Raw genomic sequence first — 20444 nt, forward strand, 5'->3', positions numbered from 1 at the left:
GCCTGACACCATCTTCTCATGCTCCTCTCTCCCCCCTCCCCTCCCCTCCCCTCCTCAGTTTATCATCTCTTTAGGATGAGTGCCGAGGACACTTGGCTCATCCTCGTGATTGCCCGCCCCCCCCATTCCAGCCTCCTTCTCTGTTACTCTCCCCCAAACACCTGCTCCTGGGTAGGGGACCTCCCACCTTGATGTCACCCCTCCACCTCCCAACCCCCAGAAACTCTCCAGCTCTGCATCCAAGCAGCTTCTTCTCACTTTCTGCTGCTAGTCCCACCATCACACCCAGGAGGCACTAGACTTCCCTCTTCTCTGGGCTGGAGGCTTCTGGAAGGCTCTGGGGGATTTCTGGACTTGCCTGTCCCCAACCCCATTTTCATGGGGGACTCCTGGAGGCAGTGCTGCTCCGTGGGGAAGGAGAATATGTTCCCTCTGTCTCCAGACTCCATGCCCCTGACACAGAAGCATTTGCAGCTCTTGAATGAATGAATTAGGTTCCCATTCAGGCCTCCCTCCTTGGTGATGTGAGTGGCTCTTATGAAATGCATGAACTGCATCCGCTGTGAGTTAATAAAGACACAGCTCATCTTTCAAAGCCTCCAGGCTGCTCCCCTGGCTTCAGTCCACCCCCTGGGGCTTATGTGACTTGTCAGGTGATTGGCATGGCCACTGTCCTGTGGGGCATCATTCCCCCCAGTGACCTTGCCTCTGGTCACAGATTTCAGGTCTCAAGTTTGATTGTAATCATAAGGCAGGGGTGTGGGGTGTGGGGTGGGGAAGGGGGAGGTTCTGACAAAAGCTGGGGTTTGAACGAGCTGCTTACCTAGTTTTGTCTCTCTGCAGGTGATGTCTCACCAATCAGTATGTCTCCCATCAGCCAATCTCAGTTCATTCCACTCGGGGAAATTCTTTGCTTGGCCATCTCAGCAATGAACTCGGCAAGAAAACCTGTCACCCACGAAGCACTCACGGAACACCTGACCACCTGTTTCCCAGGTAAGGGAGGGCAGGCAGTGCTGACGGCCAGCCATGCGCACTGGGGATTCTGGGCCCAGAAATGCATGCCCTCTTTTCAGTTTACCTAGAATCAGCGTGGGGACTTTTTGATCCAAACTGTCCAGAAACTTCCCTTCATTCTGTTAAAAGGCAAGGCACCTAGGTTACTGTAAACTCATCTGCCTTCTTCAGCTAGAATGCTTGTGTGGCACAGAGAAAAATCCAGATCCATGGGGCTGTCTGGTGCCAACAGTCCCTTCAGTCTGTGCAACTCTGTTTTCTTTAGTCAAGTCTTGTCTTTGATGGGGGGCCAGGTAGAGAGCATGTTGGTCCTAAGAAACCCTCCAGGGTGAATAATGTTCGAAATAAACATACGTCATGCATGAAGAGATTTGGAGGAAAGGGTGTTTGGAAAATTAGTAAAGATACCATTTTAAAAGAAGATAGAAAACAAGTGTTTCCTATTGTCTTGAATAGGATAGAAAGAAGACTATAATAGCCTGGATGCTGGGTGTTTCCAGTGATCAATGATAGGAAGAAGCTAAAGAATCTGTATTTTTAGAAACTGCCCACTCTCGGCTTCCCTCCAGAGTGGAGTTGCCAAATCTTCGGATATTTTCAAGAGGGTCAGAAAATTCATTGTATGTGAGATCTCTGGATTTCCTTTAATAGTGGCAGTGGTGTGTCTGGGTTGTGTGGGGGTACAAGGGTGTGTACACATTCTATCACATGCATGCCAGTGGCATGCAAGTCAAACATAACACTTTGTTTATAGATTCCCAGATTGTCAGTTTAGTTTAGATGTGTCCTTCACCTGGATCGAGGTGACATTTACACTAAAGGAGAACACTGGAGGTCCAAGGATGTAACCTTGTGGTGGGGCTTGTCTTGCAGGTGTGACAGCCTGGATTTGATCCCTGGCAGAGAAGGTGGGGGGGAGAGGAGAGGAGAGGTGAGGAGATGAAAGGGAGGAGGGAGAGAGGGAAAGAAAGGGAGAGAGGGAGGGAGAGGGAGGAAAGGAAAGAGGGGGAGAGAGAGAGGGAGAGAGAGGGGTAGAGGGGGAGATAGAGAGAGAGAAACAGAGAGATACCATGCATATTTTATCATTTAACCAAGAAGCTTATAGTGTATATCTGCTGTTGACTCTGTCGGTTCTAATGTGCTGTTAAGAAACCCTTGCAGAACACCAGATGCTTATAGCTTTGGTTTCGGGTCTGGTTTTGGTCTGTGGGGGCCTCCCAAGTATTGCTTCTGAGGCCTGGGAGCCCCACCACTGGTCTCAGCCAGTTGGACCAGGACTCAGTGTGAGTCCCCAGGATATGACCCTACTTTAGCTCTGAAGTGCTGGGGATTACCTGGGCCATCCGTGATTTGGGAGCCTCCAGATTTGGGGGAGCATGTGGTTCTGGGAATCGAACCTAGGTTAGCTGCATGCTACGAACTGCCCTGGCTGCTATCCCATCTCCCAGCCGTCACTTGGTGTGTTTTTAAGCCCCCTTCTCTGGGGGTTCCCCCAAATCCAAACTTAGCCAGGGGACTCAGAGTCTGGACTCTGTTAGAATAGTGTTATTTAACATATGTCTATGACATGTGACTTGTTCGCTATTTAACATGTGTGTGACATGTGACATGTTCATTAACTAACACATGTATGTGACGTGTGACATGTTCTCATATATGACATGTTACATTCGTTATTTAACATTTTTATGTGATATGTGACGTGTGACATGTTCTCATATATGACATGTTACATTCGTTATTTAACATTTTTATGTGATATGTGACGTGTTCGTTATTTAATATGTGCATGTGACATGTTTGTTATTTAACACATGTATGTGACATGGTTGTTATTTAACATATGTCTATGATATTTGACATGTTTGTTATTTAATGTATTTATAACATATCACATATTTGTTATTTAACATGTCTATAACATGTAACGTGTTCTTGCAACATGTTGCTTAACATGTGACACAAAAATTCTTCCCCTTCCCCCCATAGAACAAAATTATTTTTATCCAAAAAATGTGAGAAATATAAAGGGAGAGAGAAATATGATTTCAAGAGAGAACATGGGCTTCTCCACAGGGGAAAAAGCCTGAAAAATTATTCAGTGACAATGCTAAAATTCCATAAGGTGAAAGTATTTGCTATTTTAATACCTTACTCATTTCAAGATGGGCTGGAGTGATAATACAGTGGGTAAGGCGTTTGCCTTGCACATGGCCGACATGGCTGATCTGGGTTCGATTCCTCCGCCCCTCTCGGAGGGCCCAGCAAGCTACTGAGAGTATCTCACCCACATAGCAAAGCCTCGCAAGCTCCCCATGACATATTCAGTATGCCAAAAACAATAACAAGTCTCACAGTTTGTTGTGAGACGTTACTGGTGCCTGCTCGAGCAAATCGATGAACAACGGGAGGACAGTGCTACAGTGCTATTTCAAGATAAACTTTTTACTCTGAATACTGTTAACTGTGAGGACTGTCCCACTTAATACTCTTGTCCAAAGCACTGAGAGGGGCCCAGGCTGGGCTCTTCTCCTTTCTGGGGAGCCCCATATTCTAATCAGGTTTTAATCAACGATCACGATCACGATGATCACGACCATCCTGTTATTCATCGATTGCCTCGAGCAGGCCCCAGTAACGTCTCCTTCATCCTAGCCCTGAGATTTTTAAGAAAGTGCCATATTCAAGGCTCTTTAGGAGAATGAGTCATGGTGGGTCTCATTCTCTCATTTTTAACAACATCAACATCAACATCATTGTAAAAGTAAGCTGTTTGGGGGTTTGTTTTTGTTTGGTTTGGGCTTGTTTTTTGGTTTGGGGAACATACCAAGCAGTGCTCAGGGGTTACTTCTAGCTCTGGACTCAGGAATCATTCCTGGCAGTGCTCATGGGACCATATAGGGTGCCGGGGAGTGAATCTGGACCAACTATATGCAAAGCAAGAGCCCTACCCACTGTACTATCTCTCTGGTCTCTGGAACTTAATCAGCTTTATCATCCTTTATGGATGGAATTTTTGAAGACAGATTTTCTGAGGGGAGAGATGGGTCACACCCAGCAACTCTCAGGGCTTCTTCCTGGCTCTGGACTCAGGAGTCACTTCTGGAGATGCTTGCCCTGTGCTGTGCTTGGACATGAAACCAGGGTCCGTCATGTGCAAGGCCTTATCTAATCCTGTCTCTCTGGCCTGGAAACAGATTTTCTATACCAATTTCCATTACTGTAAAGCTGTTGGAAATGATGCAGGAATCATTTCCCACAGCTTTAAGGAGCAAGCTCAGGTCAAGGAGAGTGTGATACACACACTCTCTCTGTCTCCCTCTCTCTCACTCTCACTCTCTGTCTCTCTTGCTCTCTCTATCTCTATGTCTCTGTCTCACTCTGTCTCTGTCTCCCTGTCTATCTCTGTCTCCGTCTCTCTGTTTCTCTCTGTCTCTGTCTCTCTCTGTCTGTTTCTGTCTCTCTTTGTCTCTGTGTCTCTGTGCCTGTCTCTCTGTGTCCCTGTCTCTGTCTCTTTCTCCCCTTATCTCTCTGTGTCTCCCTCCAGCCCTCTCTCTCTGGTCCTTCTGTGCAGAAGCAGATGTTCAGGGCACTTTTAGAGCCTTGACTGAGTCTGCTCATGAGGTGGATATTGAAGTTCGACTTCCCTAGAATATTCAGATGACAGTCACTGTACTCTGTCCCCTGCCCAGTCCCCATGGAAGTATCCCTCACTTGCCCTTCATGGTAGGTGAAGGAATCTGAAGAAATCCATTGAAAGTGTCTGTTCTGGAGCCCAGGAGATAGGACTGAGGTGGACATATGCCTTGCATGGACCTGAACCCTGTGTGATTCCTAGCAGCCCTCCCCTCCATGACTGCTGGGAATGGCCCTGGAGACCCCTACCCCCATCCCCAAACATCACTGGGCACAACCCTGGATTCCCCAGGCACTTCTCGTGTGGCCTGGGTAATTCCCTGGTCCACAGAGTTCAGTTGCACTGCCTCTAAAGCCCACACAATGAACCATCAACCCAATTGGTCCAGAATCCCTAAGAGCCCACCCCCACACACACACATCCTCCAAGTACCCCTGAGAGACTCCTACCTGCTAAAAGATTTTTTTGCTCTTCCACGAGGATGTGAAGAACATGCCCCTTGTCTCATTTGCAGAATGGAGCAGTGGTCATTCTCCTTCGCTGCACTTTCAGGCAGTGTTTGGGACAATTTGTACTTGCTTTGGGTGGTGTGAAGACAACAGAGCAGAAAAGCCTGGCTTTGCTCTGTGTTTAGTTATGGAGTTCCACTCAGCAAGTCTTTATGGAGCACCTGGGGCATGCCAGGTCTTTGCTTTTTTATTGATGGATTCGGTTTGGTGTCATACCCGGGGGTACTAAGGGGTCACCTCTCGGTGCCCAGGGGTTGCTTCTGGCTGTGCTCAGGAGACCGTGTTCAAAGCATGTGCTCCAGCTCATAGAGCTTGAGTAGTTTTTTTTTAAAGCTTGGCTTTTGGGGGTCTTTTTTTTAAACCTCCAAATTCCAAATTTGTGATGTCTTGGGAATTGGCTGTAGAAGTGGTAGCATTGGAAAATGTTAGAAATACCCACCACAATTGGCTCTTTTCAGATGAGCCCTACATATTTCCAGGGGACCCCTGGACTTTATACAGTTGAAAATATCCATCATCCTTCAAGAGACGAGTAATAAATAATCATTAAAAAAATCAGTAACTTTTGGTTCAAGCTTTGGCAGAAGTACAGGAAGCAGGTTGGACAGGGAATATTTTAGTTTGTGGTTTCAAATTAAACATTATTTGATTGATATAGTTGAAAACTCTGAGACTTGGAAACTTTAGATGTAAATTCTCTATGGAAACATAATTATTCCTTCATTTGGGAACAGAGAAATTTTTGTGTGTGGGGGGTTAGAGGCAGGGATGGTGTGCATACCCTGAAGTGCTTAAGGATTATTCCTGGCTCTATGCTCAGGGATTATTCCAGGTGGTATTCAGAGGACCCTATGTGATGCTAAGGATTGAACCCAGGTTGGGTATGCTATAAGTGCTATGCAAGGCAAGCACTTACTGCTGTATTATCTCTCTGATCCCCAAATAATTTTTCTTAGCGATAAATAAACACCGTTGACTATAGTTTTGTAAGCTTGCGAGACCATCACTGGAAGGCTCCACTCAGAAAGTTCTATAAGACAGTTAAGTTTCTGTTTTCTATAAAATAGAAATGTAATATCAGTGTCAGCAATTTTTTTGAATTAGACCTTCGCTTTGCTTTATCATAGCAACTTGGTCAGTGGTTTGGTCACGAAGTCTTATAAACTGTTCCATTTGTGGGGAAGAAACTTCTTTCTCTGATCAGTGATCCTATGCTAAATGAAGTAAGACAGACTTCGTTTTAAAGATAGGGATGCAGGTCTGTGGTACAGCCCTTGCCCTGCGTGTGTGAGGCCCCGCTTTCCATCCCTACTACCACGAGTAAGGAGAGGCTGCTAAAATCTCAGGACTGGGACAAATGGAGACGTTACTGGCACCTGCTTGAGTAAATTGATGAACAACGGGATGACAGATACAGTGACAATACCACAAAAATAAAATAAAAAGCATTGTTGTCTGGATTTTCATGCTACACAACCCAGGGCATCATTATGTGAATGACTTTCACGGTAGGAACTGTTTTCTATGTGATGGGTGCCCCCTTTAGTTGTTCAGTAGAAGACTCTGATGGTTAGTAGGATGTAGACCCTTCTAGATGCTTCTTCCAAGATGTATCTTATACACACAAACATTTTCTTGTTGACTCCCAAGAACAACATTTCTATGGCTCAGATTGTGTCACACATTCAACAGACTTTACTACTTATTTTGTGCAGAAATTGTCACAGAATAAAAAGAAGTTATCAAGGACTTGAGAGAGAGAGCACAGTAAGCAGGGCATTTGCCTGGCAGGAGGCCGACCCAGATTCAGTCTTGGCATTCCATCTGGTCTCCTGATCACCACCAGGAGTAATTCCTGAGTGCCGAGCCAGGAGTAACTCCCTAGCATCACCAGGTGTTGGCCCCTAAACCAAGAAATAAATAAAAATAAAGAAGAAATTAAAAGAAGTTATCAAGCTGACCTTGAAATCATTGTCATTAAAACCCGTGTGAGTCTCCAGAGCAGAACACAGGAATAAAAGGAAGCTGTTTGACTCAAGAAACCTCACACAGTTATGTCATCACTTATGGGTACTATGGGTGACTGCTCAGGTAGAACACTTGTGTGCCTGACTTTCTGCTCCTACTCTCAGTCCCCTGGAAAACTGTTGGCCGTTTCCAGTATGTCTATTTCCTTCCTCCATGTTTTGGAAGGGTTAGGGAATCCTCAACATCTCGACCTGCTCAGCTGCCCTAGACAGTTACCTCATGTTCCCTGAAGGTCCTCTGGGTTTCTGTGGAGAACCATGAGTCATTGGTAAGCCAAGCTCAAGCTCAGAGCACTCACACTTTGTGAGGCGCTGTCCTCAAGAAGTTAAGCTTGTTTAGAGTCACTGCAACCTGAGAAGGAAGGTACTTGATTAGCTACATTTGATGACAAGAAATGGAGGGCCATCGCAGCTGTGTTCATTCTCTCTTGGCTACCCACAGCACAGCCCAGGAGGCTTAACTGTCAGAACCAGAGTTATGTAGCTCTGGAGCCTACTAGTCTGAAGATGAAGGTATCAATAGAGTTGGTTGGTTATTTCTTTACCAGGTTCTGGCAGGAAGACCCTGATCCAGAACATTCAGCCAGGGTTTCTACTTTGTCTTTTTTTATTTGTTGGTTTTGCTTTTGATTTCTGGGACATACTCAGAAGTGCTTAGGGCTTCCCCTTGGCTCTGTGCTCAGGAATCACTCCTGGTGGGCTCATGGGACAATCTGGTATGCCCGGGTTTGAACCTGGGTCTTCCACATACAAGGCAGATGTTCTACCTGCTGTTCTGTTGCTCCAACCCCTCTATTTTGTTGTCCGTGCCTGACTTGACATTCGAATTTCTCCCTTGTAAAAATATGCCAGTCACCTGGGATTAGGAACCTTCCCAATCACATTATTTTTAAGTTCCTTACTTCTGTGAAGACCTGATCTCTGTATTCGGTCTCACAGAGGTATCGGTGATTAGAACTTCCAAAATGTACCTGAGGGGCGGGGGAATAACTCAACCTATAACATTAACCAACAGTAGTGGCATTGGAGGTTTGGAGAGTGCAGTACTATAATCTCACCCTAGAACCCACACCTACATTCTGTGATGCAATTGCCATTTTTGTGGCTCAGACATGGTTATATAGAAGGCATTTGATCCCACGAGACCTATTTCCAATGACATCATTCAGATCAGTCTTGGATGTGTTATCACCCTCAGTTTGCCGGGCTTCCTGAATGGAGACTACCCAGAAAATAGTCAAGGTACCTCAACCTGGAGAAACCTCTATTCTCTAGGAAGTTACACTGTCTCTCTGTAGACAGGCATAGACAGGCACACAGAAGTCCTTGAAAATAGCATCACCCACTGTACAGAGAAATACCATACTTTTTAATTGGGATTTTTAGTCTCACAAATATGGTGGATTTAGATTCAAAGACCAGACACATAGCTGAGATCCCACCAGTGTCTTTGTTAGGACTCTGATAACAAACGAGCAAAACTAGCTCTGACCTGTGACTGATGCCAAGAAGTGGGATTTTTCTCACCAGAATCTCTCTGTGCGGGGGTCACCTTTGTAACTGCAGGCAGTGGTTCCAGAATGAGATGGGAAATTGTATACAATGGTCCCATCTGGTTCCTTCTGCAGCCTAAAAAACTTTGTGAAGTTTTATAGACTAAAAAACTTTTTTAGACTAAAAAACTTCACGTAGTACAGTCTAAAAAACTACCTTTTTAGACTGTACCTACATGTACAGTCTAAAAAACTACCTTACAAAAGGGGTGTCTAAAGTCACCTCCATAGACAGGGAAGACTCTGGAAGATGCATTATAGGGTTTTCAATTACAAAGGGACACTTTCAATCTTGAGCTCCTGGTTGTTTTGATGGGAAATGCCTATTTCTGCCCATTTATTACCATACCCTGTCTAGCGCTTTCTCTTTTCCCCTCCCTTGCTGGGTCTTTCAAAACTCTGGTGAGTAATGGTGGCTGCTGAAGCAGCCAACACCTTTCTGAGGCCCAGCTCTGGCCCGCAATACCCCATGCTCCAGGGAACCACCTTCCCTAAAGAACTCTAAATCATGAATAAGGCTTACATGTCATGTGATAACACTGTGGCTTTGGAAAATGAATCAGAGTCTGCTTTCGGGGCACAGTAAAAAAATAACACTGTCTGAGGGGCTGAGGTGCCCAGTGAGATTCCTCAGGTCTGAGGCGGGAGGTTTAATGTGACAGTGCCCATACATGTGGTGTCTGGGGGGAGGGGGAGTCCTCTTCTGATCTGAGAAGGGAGAGTCAACATGGCGGCACCCATAGATGTATTGTATGGGGGAGGGTCCTCTTCAGATCTGAGGCAGGATATTCAATGTGGCAGTACCCATAGATGTGTTGTTCGGGAAAGGGTCCACTTCAGATCTAAGGCAGGAAATTCAACATGGTGGCGCGCCCATGGATATGGTTGTCTGGAGGAGGGTCCTCTTCAGATGCGAGGCAGGAGATTCAACGTGGAAGTACCTATAGATGTGGTATCTGGGGGAGGGTCTGCTTCAGACCTGAGGTGGGAAATCCAACATGGCAGCGCCCATAGATGAGATACCTAGGGTAGGGTTTGCTTCCAGGCTTTGCAACAGGGAGAGGGACTATGTCTGGGCTCGTCCTTGTCTTCTACAGGCACGTTGCTGAGGAGTTGGGGGACCCTTTTGGCTTATCACCTCTTCCCACCTCCACAGACTATTCCGGGAGGGTTTAGGGTTGGGATGTAGGGATAGGAGTGGGGAGGAGGAGGTGGTGGTGTGGGGACCCTCCACCCTCAGTTCCCCCGCAACGTCTGAAACACTGGCCACCCACAGCCCGTTCCCACTTCTTTCCTGTGACTTCTCTTTTTTTCTTGCCTCCCCGACTTTTTGGGATTTAGGTGTTCCCACCCCAAGCCAAGAGATTCTCCGACACACACTGAACACTCTGGTGCGGGAGCGGAAGATCTACCCGACCCCCGAGGGCTACTTCATCGTGACTCCGCAGACTTACTTCATCACTCCCTCCCTCATAAGAACTAACAGTAAATGGTACCATTTGGACGAGAGGATCCCAGACCCCTCCCAGTGCACCTCCCCACAACCCAGCACCCTCACGCCCTCGGCCTCGGGCTGCATCCGGGAGAGGACCTTGCCCCGCAACCACTGCGACTCCTGTCACTGCTGCCGAGAGGACGCGCACAGCATGCACGCCTCCACGCTGCAGAGGAAGTTCGCCAAGGACTGCAAGGACCCCTACGGCCCACCGCCCCTCTGCCAGGTGCCGCCCCCCGAGAAGAGCAAAAGCACAGTGAACTTCTCCTACAAGGCCGAGACCCTCTCCAAACCCAAGGAGGGCGAGAAGCAGTCCAAGAAGTTCGGGCTCAAGTTGTTCCGGCTGAGTTTCAAGAAGGACAAGACCAAGCAGCTTGCCAACTTCTCGGCACAGTTCCCCCCTGAGGAGTGGCCCCTGCGGGATGAGGACACGCCCACCACCATCCCCCGGGAGGTGGAAATGGAAATCATCCGGCGCATCAACCCCGACCTGACGGTGGAGAACGTCATGCGGCACACGGCCCTCATGAAGAAGCTGGAGGAGGAGAAGGCGCATCGCAGCAAGGCGGGCTCGTCCGCCCACCACAGCGGCCGCAGCAAAAAGAGCCGGACGCACCGCAAGTCGCATGGCAAGTCGAGGTCCCACAGCAAGACGCGGGTGTCCAAAGGGGACCCGTCCGAGGGCTCCCACCTGGAGATCCCCGGGGACCGCGAGTACGACTTCTGCGACCCGGTGACCCGGGCGCCGCGGGAGGGCTGCTTTATCATCGAGCACAAAGGCGACAGCTTCATCATGCACAGCAACACCATCCTCGAGTCCCATTTCCCCATGACCCCCGAGTGGGACGTGTCCGGGGAGCTGGCCAAAAGGAGAACGGAGATGCCGTTTCCGGAACCTTCCAGGGGCAGCGCCCACTCCAGAGTGCACCGGAGCCACAGCCACACGCAGGACCGGAGGTCGCGGAACGAGCGGTCCAGCAAAGCCAAGGAGCGATCCAGATCCATGGACAACTCCAAAGGGCCTCTGGGCACGTCTTCCCTGGGGACACCTGAAGAGCTGGCGGAAGGCTGCAGCCAGGACGACCCGACCCCCGGCCAGTCGTACGTCGACGACAGTACTTTGAGGCCCGCACAGACGGTCTCCCTCCCCAGGGTGCACGTGCTGTCCACGGGCTACAAAGAGGTGTGTCTTCCGGAATTAGTCGGTGGCAGCAAGGAACCTTCCGGAAGCTGCAGCCTCTTGGAGCCAGGCAAGCCCACCGTCGAAGCTTTGCCTTCCTATGGCGAGCTCAGCCCCTGTCCCGCGAAAGCGAGCACGGACGACTACTTCCAGTGCAATACCTCCAGTGAGACCGTGCTCACGGCGCCGTCCCCTCTGGGCAAGAACAAAGAGGACCACGACACGCTGACTTTAACGGAAGGGGTGAAAAAGCTGCCTCTGTCTGAGAGGCAGACCCCCCACTCCTCCAGGGAGCCTGTGGGACATAAGGAGGAGTCTCCCAAAGGGCCAGGAGGGGGCCCGGTTGCGTCGGGCACGGGGGCTGATGGACTGGTCAATGGGCGCCTGGTCCCGCACCATGGCACCGAGTCCAGCAGCCTGGACAAGAGGAAAGAGATTTTCAGCAAAGACACCCTGTTCAAACCCCTTCACAGCACCTTGTCTGTCAACAGCTACCACAAGTCAAGCCTGTCCCTCCTCAAATCCCACCCCAAGGCCCCGGGCGACCCGCTGTCTGGACGGGGCGAGAAGCTGGAAGCCTCACTGGTGGGGTCCACGGGGGCGCAAGCTGGGCCGGCCTCCCAGCGCCAACAGGAGCCCGGGGGGAACCAGGAGGCCTCGTTCGACTATTACAACGTCTCCGATGATGATGACTCGGAGGAAGGGGCCAACAAAAATGCAGAGGAGGAGAAGAACAGAGATGCCGTGGGTACCATGCAGTGGCTTCTAGAGCGGGAGAAGGAGAGGGACTTGCAGAGGAAGTTTGAGAAGAACCTCACGCTCGTGGCCCCCAAAGAAACAGACAGCAACAGCAGCCAGAGGGCCACGCACTCAGCCCGCCTGGACAGCATGGACAGCAGCAGCATCACCGTGGACAGTGGCTTCAACTCGCCACGGTAGGGAGCCCCGATGCCCACTTCTGGGCCTTCTTCACCAAGCCCAGCCCCTTCCCCAGGTGGTTCTGGTCTCACAGTCTCGGGGCTGTGTGTGTGGGGACACGCGGGGGAGCTCTCCCGGTTAACGCTCTGTTTCTGACTTCTTTTTCAGGAATTGAGAAACCAGGTTTCTGCAGCTGTAGAGGTCACCAATCTGGACTGGTGGGTTGGCCCCCATCCCTCAAAGTGGCCCCGGCCCCATCTAGATGCTTTTAAGACCCACAACATGCCCATTCGTTTGGTTTCTGTATTGTTAGTGCCACCGTGTTAATCAAAGAACGGATTTTTTTTTTTTTTGCTCTGGTTCTTACATTTTTTTTTTCATAGTAACTTTGGGAAGAGAATGAGTAATCATTGGCAGGAAGGGGAGAATTGCGGATGCTAGGGGGAATTTGATTGACTCTAGCATGGAGTCGATGGAGGTTATTATTGATGGAGGGTCCCACTAGTGAGAAGATACTAGCCTCAACCCCTGTCCAGCGGATGTGCGGCTTTGGCCGTTCTCGTCCTCACACCCCCCTGCTTCACCTATGTTTCACCTCTCCAGGGCCCAAAGAAATATAACCTTATTCTCACCTGGAGAGATTAGTGCCCTTTGCTCTGCTAGCATGGACCAGCCTTGCTCTTTCTCCCCCAGCCAAATTCATAAGGATCCATGGCAACCCCATAACCCGTTTCTTCTTTTTCGTGGGTGACCCAACAAAGATGACAGGCGGGGAATGTGCCTTCCCCACCCCCGAGGTCACGGGCTCAGGGGCTCCCAGTGCAAAAACCAGCCTGAACTACTTCCTGTTTTCTCTCCTTCACTCTTCCTTCTCCTCAAAGACCAACTTGGGACCTAATTCTCCTTCTGAATTCTACTCCAGATTGGTGACTCTGAGACGCAGAAATGCTGTTGGGACATAGGCGTTTCTCACTTGCTGTGATTCACAGGATTTTACCACGTTTAATAATCTTAACTGGTACCCAGATAGGCTTGTGTCTGCCATTTATTTATTTTCATTACAAAGGGTCAGAATAAGTTCTTTTATGACCATTTCACTGTATCTGTGAATACTTTGGAGGCAGAATATTCCAAAAGCAGAGTTGGGAATTAATCTGCATGTCCCATGTGAGGTTTTTGTTATTTTTTCAAGCTACTTCTTTATGGTTGTTTGTTGTTATCACTGTTACTAATATTAGTGGGCTATAACCTTTGTTCCAAGTTAACATATATGTGGAAGCCCAGTGCCTCGGCAGGCCACAAAGATGACACTCTGGGTACAGTGAGTAGGCGACCAGAACCCTAGGTCTCTTATCTGTCCCTGGGGGACCCCCTAAGGAACTTCAGGGAATTATGGGCTCCAGCTGAAAACTACTGGCTGACTTACTCCTGACATTTCTAAGGAATCATTTTTGCTGAGTGTTTTTCTATCCCTATTCAAATTTCGATTAAGCAATTATGTTATCGATGAGTTTTTTCCTGCTGCCCTCTCTTCCTCTTCCTTTCCCTCCTCATGACCATATGGCTGTGGATTCCAGACTTATAGTCTGGTCATGGGAACACCCATGATGACAGTGGAAAGCCTGATCTGCACCCGTCTCTACTCCTGTCTCCAGATCTCCCCTGGTTTCACACTTTCCCCCAGTAGCTTCCAGCCCCCGGCTTTGCCCTCCAGGGCTGAGAAGGTACTGAGGGGAGTTTCATGCGTTCCAACTCAAGGCCTCACCCCTGCATAGTTTTGAAAGTTTATGAAAAAAAATTACATAATTGGTAAACCGGCGTCTCCACAGAGTGTACGATGATCTTCGATGTAGGGCTGTCGCACCGAGAATTGATGAATTATTGAAATTCAGTATTTCCTGAAGTAAGTGTCTTTATGTTTCCTTCCTCCTGGGCCATGCATCAAATGCTTCGTCGTGGTGGAACTGAAGGACCTTGAAGGGGACAATGACCTCTTCCTTCCACTCTGGGCCTGGCTATTGTTATTACATAGAACCTATTCGGGATGAATATGTCACCCATGCAGTTAGAGAAGTTCCAGAATCATTCCTCATGGGACCCCTTTTGTAGAGAATTGTTTAGCTAGACACTAGCTGTTATTCAACTTTTCTGAAGCCTGAGGATAGTTTTAGAAAGATTTGACTTAGACTTTTTCTCCCCAGCATGGAGAGTTTCATAGCCAAAAAGCATAATCAAAATTATATTTCTCCGGGGCTGGGAGGACCCACAGATCTTTGGGGTGCCATTTATTCAGATCTTCAATCATTCACTGAGCTGCTGAGATCTGACAGGCGGACAAAAATGGTGAGCTTATCCACACTAGGATTTCTCAGCCACAGTCCTTCAGGGCCTTGCCAGAAAAACCTGATTTTGTTTCCAAACTGAGGCCCTAAACCAGTGGAAATGGTGGGGTGCAAGACTGCAGGACTCGGTGGACCCAGAGAAGACCACATCTATGGAAGGATCCTCTGGGTCTTCTGCCTCTAAACTCCAGCAGTCCTATCACCCTAGAAAATCTTTGTTTGCTTGTTTGTTTGTTTGTTTGTTTTGGGAGGTCACACCCAGCAGTACTCAAGGCTTACATCTGGCTCAGGGCTCTAGGATCACTCTTGGCAGGCTTGGGGTTGGGGTAGGTGGTTGGGGGGAATATGGGATGCTGGGGATCAAACCTAGGTCAGTCACATGCAAGGCAGACACCCCACCCACTGTACTATTGCTCTAGCTGCTGCAGACATAACATGGTTTATGACATTATGTCAGTCTCACATGCATTGTATTCCATAAAGTATAATAAACCCATATGCATATGTCTATCATCTCTACTAAAAGTTTAATTTCCATCCATTGCCATATACTTGACCCCTGCTCACCCATTTTGGAAATCTCCCTCAACCCTCATGAACCCTGGTGTCCATTTTGGTGTCGGTGGTCAAACATAGGGCCTTACACTTGCAAGGCAAGTGCTTTACCACTAAGCTATATCCCTGGTCTGGAAATCTTATTTTGAACCTTGCCCATCCTTCACACAAAAGAAGAAAGAAAGATCCAAGACAAAACTTTTTGATTTGGGGACTATTCATCACTCACACACCAGCTTCGTGAATGTTTGCATCTTCCCATTAAGAACCCTCCATGACTAGCACATTCTCTCCCTGTGAGTACAATACTAATGCAATATATGTTAGGAAGAACCGAGAGGCTTATAGTACAGCGAACATGAGTATGGGGTTGGAGCGATAATACAGCCAACCTGGGTTTGATCCCTGGCACCCATATGGGCCATCTGAGTGCAGATCCAAAAGTAACCCCTGAGCACTACTGGGTGTGACCCCCTGCCAACACACACACACACACGCACATGCCCCCCACGCACACACATGCACATGCCCACACACACACACATGCACACATACACAAACATGCACATGCACACTCTCGCACACACATGCACATGCACGCAGACACACATGCACACATGCACCCGCACACACACAACATGCCCGCAATGCTCACAGAGGTGAGAGTCCCGGGAAGTGCACACAGCTCCCAGCTCGATGATCAGCTGCAAAGCTTTGTATTAGGGTATCCGGGACCAGCAGGCACCTAGTTCGAGGGAGGGAACCTGAACCGGGCCTTGAGGGCTGCTTTCAAAATGAGCTCTTTAGCCACGAAAATGCAGCAATCTGTAGAAAAGGTGTCGCTCATGAGCTAGAGGACCTCACAGCCACCCACAGGAGTGACGGCCCTTAGACGCCAGAGGGGCCAGCTGGCTGACTTTCTAGTGCCCACGTTCGCACGATGGCTGCTTATTGGAGAGTCCATCCTTAAACCCTCCCAGCTTACAGATGAGGGCCAAGAGTCTGTCTGAATGCTCCCCTCTACCTCCTGTCCCGAGCCTGTCCCTCTGCTCACGTGCTAACACGTGTTTCTTTAGGGGAGGAGGAAGGCAGGAAAGTGGGTCAAATCTGGCCTTTCCCAGCCCTCCTGGAAGGATGTTCTGGAGTATGCTTGGGGGAGATCCAGCTTTTCCCTAAGAACAATGGAAGAGCTACACTTATTTCTAGACAACTTCGGGAGGTGCCCTCTGGCTTCCAGAAAGGTCTGGTTATCTGTTTCATAATTGGTGGAAAATTTCCTGTGAATCAGTGAATAAAATTTGACTCCTTGATGTGAAGCAAACTTAAGATTAAAGGAGCTTTGAATGAAGTGACCAGTTAGGGAAACGGCTAAGATCTGGCATTGAGAATGAACTGCTGTGTGTTGAGGAGGGCAAGGAGAGAGAGGCAGAGAACTGGGGGCTTATAGTATTGTCAGACCTGTCCACCAGTCCCGGCAGGAAGTTGGTTGTATGGGACCCATTCCCTCCAGAGACTGTTTAATAAGCCTTGCACCTATTCAATCTGATGAATGTTGTTTGTTTTTAACTTGGTTTTTGGGCCACACCTGGTGATGCTTAGGGGTTTTTCTTGACTCAGCACTCAATAATTACTCCCGGTGGTGCTCAGGGGACCATATGGGTCAAACCTGTCTGGCCGTGTGCAAGGCAAGTACCCTACCCGCTATCCTATTGCTCGGGCCCCTGGGGGATGTTCTGAGCATGATTATGGTTTCTTCAGTGTCCTTAGAAGCGGATAAGTTTCTTTCTACCATTTTAAACTCCTTGAACGTGAAACCAGCCTGGTTCCCATTAATTAGTTATGAAAGCTTCTTCCTGTCACCCCTACACGTCTGAGCAATGAAGAAGGGGTCTAACCTTTGGAACAACAGAGTCAACTCCCATATTTCTAATTTGGGAAAATGCAGAAGGAAATTGAAAGCCTGACTCTCTTTCACCACCTCAACTTTAGAAGAAGTCTTTAAAAAATAAAATATTTCTATCAGAACTGGGACTTGCAGGGGGAGCAGGAAGAAGTTAGACATAGCCTTCGCAAATGAATGATGCAGTGGGGTGGTGGGAGAGGGTAGATTCTTTATCTGAAAATACAGAGTGTTTTAATTAAAGGGTGAGCATTAGAAGCAGAGGGGTGGAATGCTGGGAAACCAAGGTGGGAAATTAGCTATTGGTATGCCAGAATCAAAATCTGAGTGAGAACAAACTCCAGATCACTCAAAGGTAGAATGACTGGGCATTTTGGAGGAGAGTTAGACTCACACAGTTCCAGTGCAGAAAGAAATCATTTTTTACTTACGTCTATTTCCAAGGAGTCTGTTCATGAATTGGATGTGACCAGTGTCCAGTGCTGGATGCTGTTCTTGCGACCAAGGAAGGGGAAGGCATGTGAAGAGCATGTCCCCGTAGGAAATCTTGCCTCCAGTCTCGGGGGTGGTTGGGAGCCCTATCATGGAGGCGCGGGAGTGAGCCGTCAGCCTGAGAGGGACCCACCGAGGAGGAGACCTGATAGCTCCATCACTGGAGCTCCCAAGATTTCTCTCCCCAACACAACAAACCCTCTTTACTCTTGTAGCACTCGGGAGAGCCTGGCTTCCAACACGTCGAGCATCGTGGAGAGTAACCGCCGCCAGAACCCGACCCTGAGCCCAGCCCATGGCGGAGGCGGGCCAGCCTTCAGCTTCCGAGCGAGCACAGACGCCCCCACCAACGAAGCCGAGAAATTACAGAAACCTTCCAACTGCTTGCAGGCTTCTGTGACTAGCGTGTGATGGTCCTTCTGCCTCCGATCTCCTGTCTCATTCGAACCAGCCAAGTTTACGACACTGGGACTGATGTTTACATCTTTGGAAAGACAAGCATCTCAACCACAGTTTTCGTGTTCACCTAAACTGTGCTGCTAAGTAGGCTAAGGCAAAAACAAAACAGAAACACAAAAATCTTTATTTCAGAGTATTGCTTTTCAATTTATGGCTCTGTAGCAACTGACTAGCAGTAGGGTGATATGTATACTTTTGCTTCACTAATTGTAACTGAGCACACATAGGGAAGTCGACACACTGTATGTGTGATATGCATTTTCAATGTCATGCTGTCGCCAATTTCTTTTTCAAATGCCACAGGTGCGTGTTGCTACCAACCTCTGGTTGGACGGTACCGCAGAACTGATCCTTGACACTTCCCAAACAAATAACGAAAGCCACTACAAAATGTCACATGCAAGGGTCCACTGTGGGGGAAATCAATGTCAAACTGACAGAAGGAACCCAGCCCGTTATGTGTCTGAGTCATTGGGACATCAGTCATTTTTCACTGTGAGTTCTCGTGACCCGGGTTTCCCAGGAGCCCGTGGAAGTGTGTGAGAAGGGGTCGCGATCGGAGTATGGGAGTGTTTGTTTTCAGGATTCTTGTCTTACGTGTACCAGATGCTTACATGTCTGATTTTTAACCTTCCATAATCACCAACAGGAATATAGGCCTTTGAATCTGAAGTGGACAGAGGAAAGACAGGCCCAGCCTGGCCGGGAGCCCACCACTGAGAGATGGAGAGGTAAAGTGGAATTTTAAAAGGTGTCAATCAGATATGTCAGGAAGGAAATTTCCTCCTTATAATATTTAGGATGATCCTCTCTTCCTATAATAAATATGATAATTAGTTTGTTAAAAAGCAACATGTTCTTTGTGATACAAATGAAGAGTATGGGCTGAGGATGTTATTCTTTCTAATGGAAGGACATAAATCTATTTTATGTAGTTTTAAATAGAATGCCTAAATTAGGCTATGGGAAATAATTTTTAGTGGTTCTAGGAAAGAGCAAAATTAGGGAGTTGAACTTCAGGCCTTTTATTCCTGGGAAGATATCTATAGAGAAAACTTTAAAATAATTTTTGATTAGAAATATACATGTGCCCATGTAATTAACAGCAGAATTGTGCTCATTCTGCAAGAATAGTATAATTCTAACTTGCACTCCTCTAAAATTGATCAAAATAACAATTATGCATACCTAACTATGCCAGAAGAATGTTTACAACTACTTTGTAACCAATTTCAGGAGGGATTTTTACATCAGATAGGTAGTTCTTAGCCCAAGTTATTTCTAAAGGGTTTGTTAACATTTTGGTTTGGTTTATGAAGTCACGTTGGATACAGAGATTCTCAGCAGCAAAAAAAAAAAAATACAAAAAAAATTAAGCTTCAACTTTATAAGAAAGAGACTTTTTCAAGTTCCCATGTTTGCAGGTTGGAGAGATAATAAAGGCAGGGATTAAGAGCCCTGCTTTGCATGGAACCAACCCAGGTTTGATCTCCAGCACTGCAGGCTGTCCTGAAGCACAGCCAGGAGTGATCCCTGAGCACAGAGCGAGGAGTAAGGCCTGAGCATAGCTGTGTGTGGCCCCAAAACCAAAACCACCACCACAACAAAATAGTTAAAAAGTGGTCACATTTTATGAGAACAGTAGAACAAATTACTACAAAATGAAAAATGATTTGCAAAAGGGTTGCATATAATATAAGCAAATGGCCTGACACGTGGTTTTATTTCATTCAGTGGAATGTGATATTTGGAGCCATATACCAGAACATAGAGATCCGAAAAAAGAAAAAGAAAATAAAAAATATTTTGAACATCCGGGATTCAGCCACTGGCAGAAAAGCAGTGGGACCCTTGTGTGTCAGCCCGGGTGTCGTAGCTAGCTAGCATTCTGCTGGAAGGCTGCAATTCTTGTTCTCGTGTCCAGAGTGCTGTTCAGTCTTGAAAAATGGAAGTTGGTTTGGGTCCAAGTGGACCATCAGTTTTACTACCGCTTCCTTCTTTGTGGTGCTTAGCGTGAAAGCGCCAGAATCTTGGTCACTCCTACAGCACTGAAATGGACTTTCGTGGCATGCCTCAGTTGCTCAGAAATACACTCCTGGCCTTGTTGCTTAATTATCTCCAGAGGAAACAGTCGGTGCAGAGTGGAGAGAGAGACTGGGAACCCCATGTCTTTCCAGAGGGAGCTGGCTACCAGGTGGTTCCTCACTGCTTCCGGCTCAATTATCTCCCCCACCCTCAAAACTGTTCTCATATGTTCATCATCTTACCAGTTCCTAAATATTTACAACCCAGAAACCATACGTCAGTCTCTGGGTGAGCCATTCTCATAGTCTGCTGCTGTGGGAAAGGAAAACGTGAAC

General features: G+C 47.8%; 1 protein-coding gene across 5 annotated transcripts in view; it reads left to right on the plus strand.

The window, feature by feature from the left end:
* STOX2 (storkhead box 2) overlaps window positions 1-19852 on the plus strand; it is a 208125-nt gene extending 188273 nt beyond the window's left edge. For all 5 annotated transcript variants that reach the window (XM_056114371.1, XM_056114372.1, XM_056114373.1 and 2 more), the window contains 3 exons: window positions 844-996; window positions 10085-12353; window positions 17841-19852. In XM_056114371.1, the coding sequence (XP_055970346.1) occupies window positions 844-996; window positions 10085-12353; window positions 17841-18036 (2618 nt within the window). In that variant the 3' untranslated portion in view covers window positions 18037-19852. The remainder of the gene's footprint in view (window positions 1-843; window positions 997-10084; window positions 12354-17840) is intronic.
* Window positions 19853-20444: the final 592 nt, after the last annotated feature.

This window comes from Sorex fumeus, unplaced genomic scaffold, assembly GCF_029834395.1.
Source record: "Sorex fumeus unplaced genomic scaffold, SorFum_2.1 ptg000024l, whole genome shotgun sequence".
In the NCBI taxonomy this organism is placed as follows: Eukaryota; Metazoa; Chordata; class Mammalia; order Eulipotyphla; family Soricidae; genus Sorex; species Sorex fumeus.